The sequence below is a fragment of the Octodon degus genome, unplaced genomic scaffold (genome assembly GCF_000260255.1).
Source record: "Octodon degus isolate 3935 unplaced genomic scaffold, OctDeg1.0 scaffold00014, whole genome shotgun sequence".
NCBI classification, from domain to species: domain Eukaryota; kingdom Metazoa; phylum Chordata; class Mammalia; order Rodentia; family Octodontidae; genus Octodon; species Octodon degus.
In genome coordinates this window covers 15,786,828-15,800,648 of record NW_004524590.1, presented here as the reverse complement: position 1 = coordinate 15,800,648, position 13,821 = coordinate 15,786,828, and the positions used below count along the sequence as shown (strand labels likewise).

The following is a 13,821-nucleotide window of genomic DNA, read 5'->3' as shown; positions in this document are numbered from 1 at the left end:
TATATATATATGAATTTTACATTATTTTAGCTGTTATTGAAAATTGTAAGGTATCATAAGTAATAAAAGGTAACAATTTTTTTTTGTTTTTGGATTTTAGAGAGGGTCTACAGGGTGTTCAGGGGCTCATTACTAGATCAGACTCATAGTGATCTGGCTGTTTAGAGCCTCCAAAAAGCTGGAATTACAGGCTTGTGCCACCCTGGCCCATCTCAATTGCTGTCTCAGTGTGCCCTGGGAGTGGGCCATGCACTGCAGGCCTGGGGGATGGAACCCCCAGTCCCTGAGCCTACTTGCAGGCACTTTAGTCTATTTGGCCAGCCCAAGAATGATTCTTTTTTTTTTTCCTTTTCTTTCTTTCTTTTTTTTTTTCCAAGAATGATTCTTAAGCAAGTATTAATGGCTTATTAGTCACTCCCTTGGTTGTGTCCTACCTGTACTTCCAGCACCACCTTCACCCTTAGCTCTTTGCTTCTGTGTTCTCCAGTTGAGAACTGCTTTGTGCAGATGACTTAGGTTCTGTTGCTTTGTGGTCTCTAATTGTTGTCAACCCATTAAAATCAGTGAACCAACTGGAAAGGGAAAGAAAAATGCTGTGGTGTGTTTGTCACCAGGCCTGTCTCTTTGGAGTCACTAGAGACTCGTTGTGACCCAGGGCTAAAGTCACCTCCCTTCTATGTGGATCATGCACATCCATCTCCATGGAAGGCCTACCAAGCACTTTGTGTCTGACCTTCAGCCTGCCTCCTTAGAGCCAGGGGTGACCCTCTTACCTTTTGGTGTTCTTCTACCCCTTGTTCATACATCAGAAATGGAAATGTTTATTAAAATCTTGTCATTAGTCTAGTTAGTGAGTGTCATCACTTTTTACTGGAATTACAATAAAACATTTATTAAAGTTAATGCTTCAAGAATATTAAAGTTGTATTTATAAATCATTAAGGAGGCTGAATAATTATTTATGACATTTCAACAACATCATTTGAAAGTCTGCGATGATAACACTCACAAATATTGGACATTTCTAAGTTTACCTAGAAGAATTCCAGATAAAGTTAGTGTTCTTTTTACTTTTTCTTTAGTATTATTCATAACGCTCTAATTAGCATATATTACAATAATAATAATAAAACTTTTACGGTGTTCGGTTACCTGAAAAAAGACACTAATATATAAAATTCTGTACGGTTTAGAGTGCTAAGTCCAGGGTCCTATGTTGCTATTATAGTACTTTTTCAAGGTCATTCCATATGACTAAAATAAGACACTTAAGGAAAACATAAGGATTTAATTAAACTATCGACAGAGTAAAAGGCATTTAAGTCCACACTAAAAATTTTATGTTAAAAATTCTTGACCTGAACAAGGTGATCTCTAAGTTAACATCAACCAGATGAAGTCCAAGAATGTCATAGCAGAGCTACAAAATCCAGAACTTAAAAAGATGAATATCATACTTCCAGTATCCAGTAAATGTGAGGGTGATATAAGCAAGCAGAAAATATGACTCATATCTAAGTGAAAGAGAAGAGAAGCAGAAATGACAGAGATAACACAGTAAATATAAAACCTGCTTTATCTCAATTCTAAATCCAGGCACAGCATGACAAGGACAAGAAAGGATCAGGTTCTCCTGTGAATTTATTTATTTATTTTAATGAACATTATAATTTCTAGGTGCTTCCATTGTCTCAGAATTGTCTCAATTCTGTCATTCTTTATAACAGAGTAGTAGCCCATTGTGTATATATTTTCTTTAGCTAATCATTTATTGATGTGTACATAGGCTATTTCTAGGATTTCACTAGTATGAGTTGGGCCACCATGAACATTGATGCACATGTATCACTGTAGAATGATGCTTTCAGCTCTTTAGGGAAAATACCTAGCAGGGGAATATGGAATTCCTAATTTCTGTTCTTTAAGAAATCTCCATTGGTCTCCATAGTGGTTTTACCAGGTTGAATTCCCACCAGTAATGATAGATAATTCCTTATTCACCACTGCCTTGCCAGCCTTTGTTTTTGTCTGTTTCTTAAAATTTGCCATTCTTTCTGGAGCGAGATGGAATCTGCGTTGCTTAAGTTTGCACTTCTCTCATGATCAGAGATTGGGCATTTTTTCTGTGTCTGTTGACAATTTCTATTTTTTTTCTATGTGCAGGGTCTGTTTCTTTCTCTTACCCATTTTGCGACTGAATCTTTAATGTTAGGTGGCTTTATTATTTTTTAAAGTTCTTTATATGCTCTAGATATTAGTCCTGGGGTTGGAGAGATAACTCAGTGGTATGTACTTGCCTAGAGAGTGTGTGGTACTGAGTTCGATTCACCGTATAAAAAATTAGGATATTAGTCCACTGGATCTTCCATGTAGAGTGTCATGTAAAGTAGATCTTCCATGGCAATGAGTTCCTCCTTTCCTAGCTGCATCTTATTCTTTTTTCTTTTGCATGATTGCTCTGGCTAACATTTCAAGTGCTATGTTGAAGAGAAAAGGTGATAGTAAACACTCTTGTCTTGTTCCTGATTTTAAAGGGAATACTTTCTTGATTTATTTCATAATCTGGGTAATTTTGTGTTATTTTATGGTTTCCTTGCTTACTATTAAGTTGTTACTTTTGTGTACCTTTTTTCCCACTGACTCTGATTTAATAAGCATTTAGGTTGTCTCCTTTGTCTCAGCTCCCTATCTCATCTCTTCATTTCAAATTTATGAGAAAATATTATTAACATACTTCTTTAATATTTCTCCAAACAGATGAATGCATGCTCCAAATTTTTTAAATTCCCCTTACTTAGCTTCCTTCCAGACACTCCTATCTTTTCTAGTATCAACCCTCAGTGCCCCCATCCTAAGCTTGTCTCTTCCATACCCTACATATCTCATTATCCTTCCTATCAGCAAATTGTGATAAGCACATAGGCTTCTCAATCACAAAGTACACCTTTCTTCTATATCTTGCCCTTGCTCCATCAAACATTCTCTGAAAACTCACATTGATAAACTTTCAACTCAACTGAAAGTACCCCTGGTGAAGTCAGATCCCCACTTCAAACTTATCTTCTCATCTACTATTCTTCCCCATTCAAAACTCCCTCTGAAAGTCTAAGACTTCTCATCAAACTCTCTCCCATTCTCTCCACCCCTCCTCTTGTATCTAATGGCAGAGCATCCACAAAAAATAAAGTATTATACTACACTAATATTAGACAAAGGGAGATTATCTGCAAGGACAGTCATATAGAAGTGCTCTAAGTCTGAATCTGTGGCTGCTGTTATAAGCAGAACTAATTCTTTTGGGAAAAAATTGGACATAATTGGAATCACTTTAAGTTAGTAATAGAGGAAGTAAAAACTGGCACTGGACATACAAAGCCAAAAATTACTCATGAGGAGGCAAACTCAAACTGATAACTGGTCCATGAAGGTCACAAAACTTTTTGACTTCTTTCATCCCCAAAGTCCAGTAGCTCTCAAAACAGGAAAGGAAAATAGAAAAACGAGAAATTCTCGTAGAGGAATGGGGAAACAAGAAAATAGGTCTTCAAATGCCTCCAACTCTCCTGAGGAAGAGCAAGGTGTCACAAAGGGAAACAAACAAATATTAGGTAGCAGAAATATCTGAAAAGAGCGAGGAAGTGATGAAGAAAATAGATGAATTCCAAAAGGAAATGAATAAAAAGTTCCCAGGAATATCACTTAGCATGCCCTTGGTGAATTTCAGGAAAATTAGAAAAAAAAAAATGCACAGGAGTTAACTAAAACAAGATCAAAATCTGAATAACAGATTCAACAAGAATGCAGAATTCTAGAAAATATGTCAGACAGAAATACCTGAAATAAAAAACTGTTGGAGAAACATCAAAGTGAAGGCAAGGTGTCTGATATCAAGGTCAAAATAGTGTATTACAATTAAAAGCTCAAAAAAGCCTAATAAGAGAACAAGAAGAGACTATCCAGCAGCTCCTGGAAGATAACAAGAAGGCCAATCCAAGGCTGGTCAGAATTCAATAAAAACTAGAAGGTAATGCAGATGGATTTACTAATGCTTACAGACATCATAAAACAAAAATCCAAATATAAGAAGAGTTTAAGATACACTTATGGATGCCTATAGAACACCATACAAATCAGGATAAAAAATGGAGCTCACCAAGAGATATGCTTAAATTAAGAAATATTAAGCCAACCGCCAAAAAAAAAATCACAGAATTTTAAAGCAGCTACAAAAAAGAAAACAACCCCACCCCCCAAAAAATCCCATGTAAAGATAAATACCCATCTCTGACAAAGGTGTCTTGAAGAAAAAATGGGATATAAATGATCATTTTGCATGTGTATACACAAAATAGATAGGATAGATATATAGCCACTTTCTCTTAATTCAGTGAGAAGAAAGATTTGTACTAATAGTGTTTGGACAGGACATCATGTCTGCGTCTTGTACTGTGAACAGCTAGTATGAAGACAACAATATGTAATGTATTAATTATTGTAACTGTCCTACTAACCTGCTTTGAAACTATGCCATTGCTCTTTGTATCTCAATAAAATTAAGTAAAAAATAAAGTATAAGAAATAAATAAAGTAAAATACTCATCTACAGACTAAAAAAAAAAATCAAGCAAACATCTTAACACAAACGCTAAAGGTTAGAAGAGCTTGGAGCCTATATAGTTCAAGACCTGAAAACAAATACATTCCAACCCAGATTGGTGCATCCTGCAAAGCTATGCTCAAAACAGATGGAGCCATATTTTCATGAAACAGACCAGATCAGAAGAGATATTAGTGTTAAGCCAGCTGTGGAGGAAAGTCTTAAGGTCTTCTCATGAATTTAAGTCCATAATTTCTTAATAGTGGCAAGTTAGACACAACAATTTATTTAAAAAAGAGTTATATACTACAACCACATAAGATTTACTCAGGGAATCTATTGTAACATTTTCTAAGCAATCAATATAATTCAGCATATTCAATGATATCTCAAAACACGTATTAAAATAGCATTTGATAAATTTTGATAAATTTGACATATAGCAATAACATATTAATGAAATTAACCATCAATATACAAGTGGAAACTATATTCTGTCACTTAATGAGTGATAGCCACAGAAACACTATGAGATCCTGCTTAATTAGGAAAAAACTGACACTGTTCCGCAGGACTGGGATCTTCTACCTTGCTGGCTTTCACTTCTCTGGACAACTTTTTGATGGGGGATTTAGTGAGGTCAGCAGACCAGAGAAAGCAGTATGCACAGTAAAGCTTTCATTTGCAGAATACCTACTTGCCTGCAAAATAAAAGCAAGGAAACAACATCTATGGAATACACATATAAAATAAATTACTAGAAAAAAGTGAATTTATTATGGTTAAGATATAGATCAATATATAAAATTAAATTACTACATAAATTCGAGTAAAAATTGGACGGTTTAAAATACTACATAGGATATCATGTCTACATCTTGTCCTCTAACTACTATGAAAACAACAATATGCAGTGTATTAATTATTATAACTGCCTCACTAACCTGTTTTGAAACCGTTTGATAGCTTTTATCTTTTTCCTCATTAAAAAATATAATTAAAAAAATAAAAATAAAATAAAATACTACATAGGGCCAGGGAGATGGCTCAGTGGAATAAACGCATCCCTGGCAAGCGCAAGGGCCTGAGTTCAATCCGTGGTTCTGAAAAAAAAAAATACTACATGAGATAATGTTAAAAATAGTACAGTATATGGGACTAACTCTAATGAAATATATAAGTCCTCTAAAATTAAATATACATAAAATATAGAATAAAATTAAAGAAACAAACTCAAATGGACCATGAATTTGAAGTTTTATTATTTTAGTATGTATAATGTCCTCAAGCATAGATAGATAGATGGATGGACAGGAGATTCTAGAAAGCTATGGAAGCTGCTTTTATGTTTAATCAATTTTTCTTTGTTTCATTTTCAAATTTCGGTTATTACACTGTCAAGCTCATTATGCTCTTCTGCTGCGTTTAGTATTCTATGAATCCCACTCCACGTATTTTTCATCTTAGATTATGTAGCTTTCATGTATTTCATATTTCATAGAGTTTGTTTCTGGAAAAAACTAATATTCTCTACCTTATTGAACAAATAAGCTACACTTTGAATTGGTGTTTTAAACTTCTTGTCTGGGAATTATATTATCTCTGTCATGCTTGTCTTTTTCCTGATGACTATATTTTTCTCTTACCCTGAGTTTTTGTACTGGTATCTACACATTTCAAATTTCATTTTATGTGATATCAGATAATTTTATTTTCCCTTTTGTAGTTTTATACAGGATAGAAACATGTTCATTTTGGAGATGTGGATGCTAATTCCAATGTATATGAGCAGACTGAGGAAATTTTACTAAAGTAAGGGAGTTTGATTTGAATATTGTTATAGTATTTAAGAAACGGCTTATAAGAGTTCCTAGAAGAATAATGTTTTGGAGTGTCTCATTGATTCTTGATAATTGCACAGGAATTATCTACTTATACTGCCTTTCTTGGTTTACAGATTATTTTATATTGGAAAGCAATTCTATATTGAAGCAAGCTCTCCAAAAGAAGAAGACAGTAAAGTCAGAAATTAAAATTGTTCATATCGATGAATATGGTAAAGTTTTATGCATGCTGTGTTATTCTAAAACAACTTTTTCTATATCTTATAATTTCATATGTAAATGATTCTACATCTTTAATATTTTGCTCTTTCTTTAAAAGAACTTCCTTTACAGTTGTCCTTGCCCAAAGATTTTATGGAACGGAACCAGTATGCTCTTCTATTAATAATGTAAGTATTTGGTTTGTTTTTGAAATAAAGGGATCTAAGCTTTCATAATTACAGTGCATGTGCTAACATGCCGCAGAAGTCATCACTAGTCTTATGTGTGTGGTTAACTAGGGCAGCTGCTGCTGCACGAGTTCTTAGAGTCCAGCATTGCTTTGTGCACAAGGATGCATAACTTTGGTACATCTTCAGTCTCGTAAAGAATTTGATTATACTTACAGGAAAGAGACACCAGATAGTTTGGAATATGGACGTCTATGCAGCAACTACTCAAGCTGGATGCTTTTGATCAGTAGTTCCTCTGACATTAAAGAAAAGTGCATGTACACTGCTGAAGCAATTGGCCATGTTTGTGTCCTATGACTTTCCCTTCTTGCACTGATGGCCAGAGGAAAGCAACCCCTATACCCAAAGAAAACTGACTTTAAATTTTCAGCCTTTGAGTTGACTTTGGAGTTCAAGTCATCACACTGCTACTATGAGATTACATCATTAGTGTGTACCATTAGGCAAGGAGGCCCTTAACATCTAAAGGGTGACTAAGCTAGCACTGTATTTATAAGTCACTGGTTGTTTTAATTAAGAACCTAGGTAGAATATTGATAACATAGTACTTAAAATTGTCCAGAATTTTATGTAGTACATTATCAAGAATAGTAAAAATGGTAAGAATAGTATTCCTTGTGATTACAGGGAGAAAAGAATAATTATTCATTCTGGGAATGAGATTGCTGAGTTTAAAGTCTAGTTTGGTACTTGCAGACTTTATTTCCATGAGCAAAATAATGATAATTATTATAAATAGTATCATTTTTGTATTTAGAAGTATTATATAAATATTTAATGCGTGATTTAGTATTTACAAAGTTATTCAATATGTAGATATTACAAAAGCAGATAAAGTATAGTCCAACACATAGAATTTGCTTTGTAACTTTATTGGCTGTTGAAAGAAAAAGTAAAAACTTAAATTATATTCAGTTAGTTTTTTAGCTTCTCATTACACTAAATATTAATTTAGTTTATTCATCCCTTTGGTTTTCAGGGCAAATTCTTGTGATTTATGTTGAATTTGGTGTCTCAGCAACCTTTTGCTCATTGCTAGGACAAAATACCTGACACCCAAAATTAAGAAATGAAAGGTTTATTTAGTTCACAGTTAGTGGAGATTTCAATCCATACTCAGCTGGCTCCAGGGAGAGTAGCTTAAAGCAGAAGGCAGCATTCATGGCGACAGAAAGCAGGGAAGAGCAGAGGAAGGAGCAGCAGCTGTGGCATCTATCGGGCCTCTTTCCCTTCCTTCCACATGGACTTCAAAGACTAGAGCTCTTCCAAGGAAGTGGTGGTGGCTGCGAAGATCAAGAGGAAGTGGAGCTCAGAAATCGTCTTCAACCCCATTATATACCCTTTCTGTGCTGAGTTACTGCAGGGCAAGTCTTCCCAGAGGGCCCTCCCAACCTCAGGGTGTGAAATTTCCAAACAGAACCAGCCCAGGCTTCAACTCCCCCAGTTGACACAATATATCAACCACCACATATGGCATATAAAAATCAAACAAAGGATTTTTGCTTTAATTCACATTTATAAAATATTCTAACATTTAAAGAACAACCCTAAAACATTTATATTTGGAGACATAGATGGGATGGAATGGCATAAATGCATTGTTACTTAAGATTTTTTTTAATATTCAAAATTTGGAGGTATACTTTTTTAATCTTAGGGCTTTTTAACTTTTTGGTGACAAGTTGACATAGCACACTAATTAGCAATTATAGTTAACCTTTTTTTCAGAGTAAGCAATTATTGCCGAGCAATGGAGTGCTATTACGTAAGGACAGAGAGATGATGCAGTGATTTTGACGTCACTCATCTGTTTCTATTCCAGTAGTGTATGCAATCATTGGCATGCTGTGTCCTTTACTCATCTGTAGAGGAGTTAATATCGGGGAAATTTTCTGTTGAACACCTGAGGGCAAGTCATATCATTGTAAGAAGGAAAGATGGGCCTGGAAGGAAGTGACCTCTGCTGATTCAGAGCCCCTTCTGCCAGCCCCTCATTGTGGGGCTCAGAAGTGGTGCTCCAAGGACACCTCTTAGCCATGGGCTCTACAGTCTTACCTAGTTTCATGTTATACACAGCACAAGTCAGTCAATGGGCACTGACTATTTCTAACATAGCAAAATGTCTAAGAGGTTTTACTATCACATGAGCAACCTGGGTTTTAATGTGGTCTCTGTGGAGTTAAAATCCTCTTTCCACAGATTATTCCTCTATTTCACCCTCCAAATGCTTATTTGCAGCACTTTTCTGTAGTAGTCTTTCTGTCTAATATTACAAGGAGTTCTTAAGGTGTGGCATTCTTTATTCATCACTAATTTTGTATATATTCCATTATCTATTTCAACTTTTAGAACATTAGATCATTTTATATTTTTTTAAATATTGTTCGATTTGTTACTCATGCATCTGAAATTTGGAACAACACATATTTACTCTGGTGATTCTATGTGTAAGAAGCTAGATAACAAGAACTCCAAATACCTTAAAGTTTGAAATTGACTTTTATATTTATTCAATAAATAAATGCCACTGTAACAGACAAACCTGAAAACTTAAAGACAACTGTGGTTCTGCAATAGTCCAAGACTCAAAGAAATGTTACAGCTGTTCATTGAATAAATAAACTTAGATATAAGATGTGAGCACTGTGGTAAAAATGGTAGAAGAAATCTAGAAAGTTATAATTATTTTTAAAACATATTTTTTGAGGTATTGCAGGAGGAGGAGTCATCTCTGTGAACAGTAACAATGTAGAAGTTAGTTCAGCACCGTTCCAGGGTCGACATAGGTGGCTGGGGGAGGTGATGGCCCTTTGTTCCCTCTCCCTGACTTTGTGTTCCTTAACTCTCAGGGAATCCTTGGTTAGCATCAAAGGATTTCTGCTTGAAGTTGTCTTCCATCCTTCTTCTAAACCTATATGCACAATGTAATTCAAAATTTAGTGGGTACTTGCATACAAATGCATTAGTGTAAACACACATTGTCATTATCCCTCCTCAGAATAGCTCACTTTAAATACCCCAGTGCTGTCTCTCTTGCCACTTTCTGGAGCAGTTCTGGAAGTCCCTTAGGCGAGTGTCTTTACTTGTGCTGTGTGGTTGTCTTGGTGTCCCGAATCCACTCAGCGTGCTTCTCTTTTTGATCATTTTGACTTTGGGGAAGAGCTAGCAGTGGTGGTGCCAGATGTGGTGAAGAAAATGGAAAATACTCACTGTAATATCTTTATGAGCCTGCATTCCCATTAGATGGCACCCAGCAGTAGCATTCAATGTATTTTTATAATAATTCATAAACATATTCACAAAAGAAGACTTCCAGAACTGCCTCAGAAAATAGCATAAATGATGGAGTGGAAGTATTTTGAAGAGAATTAATGGGTAAGTGTTTTTATTGTAACGTACATTTTAGGTTGACTATGCACTGAAATTTTCTAGCACCTGGTGTGTGTTTTATTGCTTTCCCCAACATCAGCTCTTTCGATAGCTATAGCCAAATAATTATATTAACACTTTTCTACTCTAACATTTATGAGAATATTTTTAGTATGCTTTGTGGGAAATTCTTGACACACAGGTTTTTAGTGAGACCTAAGTTTTTGAGGGAAGATCTCAAAGTGAGTATTTAAAAAAATTACTCAGGCTTGTTAGAGGTGTATTTCAACACCTTATAGAGACACAGATTTTTATAACCTTTATTTTGTGCATTCAGTGTATTGAGCAGCATCTAATTCATTTCCGTATTTCTGACAGCAACTAGTTCTGGCAGTGAGTTACTCTAGAAATATGCATTGAGTGAACAAATGGATGGTGTTCCAAAACTAGATACACTTGGTCACCATTATTACTTTCCCATTCAGTCATACTGACCAGGGAGTCACTCCTTTTTATTTGGTATTCATATCACTCATGCAATGTTTTATACTTCAGCGTACTATAAGCAGGTCATCTTCATAAATGAAATGTTTATGAGCTCTTTTCTGTAAAATTATCATGTTAAATAACATATGATTAATTGATCTATTCATAGTGAGTAAAGTGATCCAGTTATTTAGGTCATCACTTTTTTAAAATTGCCCTTCATTTCCTTAAAGAATGTGAAATGTGTGATATTGTGATTAACAACCACATCATGTTACCCTATTTTCTTGCCTCAGTGTCTGGTATCATGATGTCTCTTGAGAGTTCACCCTCTTTTCCAAGCACTATAACAGTCAGATTCCAGTTTGTCACCCTTCTCTCTCTCCCTCTCCCCCCCCTTTTTTTTTTAATGTTTTGCTTTGCTTTCCCACCTACTCCCCTAGTTGATTTTCTACTCTTCCACCAGCAGATCCTGGCAGAATCCATGTGTGAAAATGTAGATTTTGCAACGGCCAGCCCCAGTTCTAAGAGCAATTTTGTATTATAGATACAAAAATCTAATTGTGGGAAGACCCATCATTTGATCATTCTGCTTATGTGTTTCCTAGTAATACATCCCACAAGAGGTTTTGCTCTCCTTACCCAATTTAAAAAAATCTATTAATCCTTTGAGACATACTTCCAGATAACTTTACCCTCACCTCTATTATAAACATTTAACTATAATAAATAATAATAAATGTTTTGTTGTTTCTTCTGTAAAATTGGAAATTTCTGGATAAGAACACATTGTATTATAAAACATGAACTAGCCATTATTCATAGCCTAGTAAATAGTGGCAGAATGACTGAAATAATGAATAAATGAGTACATTAATAAAAAATAAACATTAATCAACCTGAGCTTTCATCAAAAGTAAATTAAGTTAGGAAAAAGGGAGAAACAATTATTTGAGAGCAGGGATTGGGGGTTCAATCATTGGGCCTGCCGTGCCAACCCCACTTCCCAGGCATGCTGAGATGGCAATTGAGACTGGGCATGGTAGTGTGTGCCTGTAATCGCAGTTCTGGGGAGGCTGTAAACAGGAGGATCACTATGAGTCCTATCTAGTAGTGAGACCCAGAACACCCTGTAGACCCTTCCCTAAAATACCAAGAAAAAAAAGAAATAAAATAAAATTAAAAATTAAAAAAATACCCGGTTCCGAAAAAAAAAAAAAAAAAAAAAAATTGAGAGGTTATAGTGTGCTTACATTTAACTAATTCCAAATGAGTTAATTTCTCTGCAGTTAAATTTCTCATTCACTAAATGAGAGGTGAGTTTCTTATTTCTCTAATGGTCTTTCTTTATAATACTAAATATTGGTTGATTTTTATGTGTATTTTCATTATTTTTCTGTACATGTTTTTAATGGAACTTTTTCTTAAAATAATACAAAATTAATATTAACTACCAGTGTCTATTGTACAACAAAACAGGCTACTATATATAGCTGGCAGTTATAATCACTACAAAAATCATGCAAGGTAAATATTTTTCCCTGTTTAAAATGAGAAAATTTGGAATAGAATATGCATGTATATTCTGCCTGAGACCAAAAAGAAAAAAAAGCAGACATAATTAGGATTTAAATGTGAATTTTCTTTATTTATTTATTCTTTCATTTACTTTTCAGTAAATATATATATATATATATATATATATATATATATATATATATATATATATATATATTCTCATATATTTCTCATATATTATGTAACATTTCCAGCCTACATAGAACACTGTGCTAAATTTCTTGGCATATTATTCAGAAACATTGACCCAAATAAGAGTTTTTTCTGAATCCAAATCCTTAAGATGATATTTTTTCTTTCCACATGGTCATAACTATACCTGAAATGCAATATTTTACACATGCATCATGCTTATGCTTCAGTGATCATAGAAATCTTAAAGGAGTTCTTGAATATTCTAGAATATTCTGTAACTGAAACTAATTTCTTATTTCAAATTATTTTATAAGATTCTAAACTCTAGCAGAAATAAGTCTTTTATGCAAAATCTTTATACTCTTCATTTTGTACATTCCTTGATTTTGAGCAAATCGGATGGTCTGAATTATTTTTTTTATTTCCCAAAAGTAAAGCAACCTTGTCTTGGTTGCTCTTTTCTCATTGCTGGGACAAATAACCAACACCCAAACTGAAGGAAAGAAAGGTTTATTTAGCTCCCAGCTACTGGAGGTTTCAGTGCATATTCAAGTGGCTCCAAAGCAGACCAACACAAGGCAAAAAGCGACTTTTAATGGTGGTGGCAAAGAGCAAGAGCACAAAAAGAGGAGTAGCAGCCGCTCCAGCAGCTACCTTCTATTCCCTCCTCACACTGAAATGTAAATTACCGGCCCCAGAGCAGGTGCAGCATCCATACCCATGTAAATCAATCACCTACTCCAGAAGTTGCCCCAAGATCGCATGAAGCTTTGGGGGGACTCCTATACACAAATCATAACCAACTTATAATTCCAAAACCTCTAATGTTATTTGATTCTTTTTTAATGATAAATATGCACTTATTTTTTTCTTCATTTTCACGCAAAAATATCATATGTCTGAAATGGACCAGAGAGATACCTAGTTTGCCTTCCAAAGAACAATATCATTCCTTTATTATGTTATGAAATTCAAAGTTAAACTTTTGTCACATTTATTAACTTTCCTAATTTAAAGAAATGTAAAATGTACCCACACTGTAATATATAGAAAATTACTGAAGAGAAATAACAGCAGCACTTAATCTGGGTAAACATTTTTTTTCTTCAACGTATGTTTATTCTAAATCTGTATGTAGGACGGGAGAGATGGCTTGGTGGTCTAAGCACCTGCCTGGCAAGCACAAAGTCCTGGGTTCACTCCCTAGTACCGCAGGCAGTGTTGCCCATCGGGTTGCCCTGTGTTGGCCACTGGTGTAAACCCAGTGCTGGGGAGGCAGAGACAAGAAGATTCCTACAAGTCAGCTGCGTGGCAAGACCCTATAAAAAATGTGTAGATAATACTTAAATATGAGCATTCA

At 34.8% G+C, this 13,821-nt stretch overlaps 1 protein-coding gene across 1 annotated transcript in view; it reads left to right on the top strand.

Moving 5' to 3' along the window:
* Positions 1-13,821, top strand: part of Dpp10 (dipeptidyl peptidase like 10) — a 696,690-nt gene that overhangs the window by 645,693 nt on the left and 37,176 nt on the right. Inside the window, exons 18-19 of the mRNA XM_004626368.2 lie at positions 6,555-6,653; positions 6,761-6,830. Of these exons, the coding sequence (XP_004626425.1) occupies positions 6,555-6,653; positions 6,761-6,830 (169 nt within the window). The remainder of the gene's footprint in view (positions 1-6,554; positions 6,654-6,760; positions 6,831-13,821) is intronic.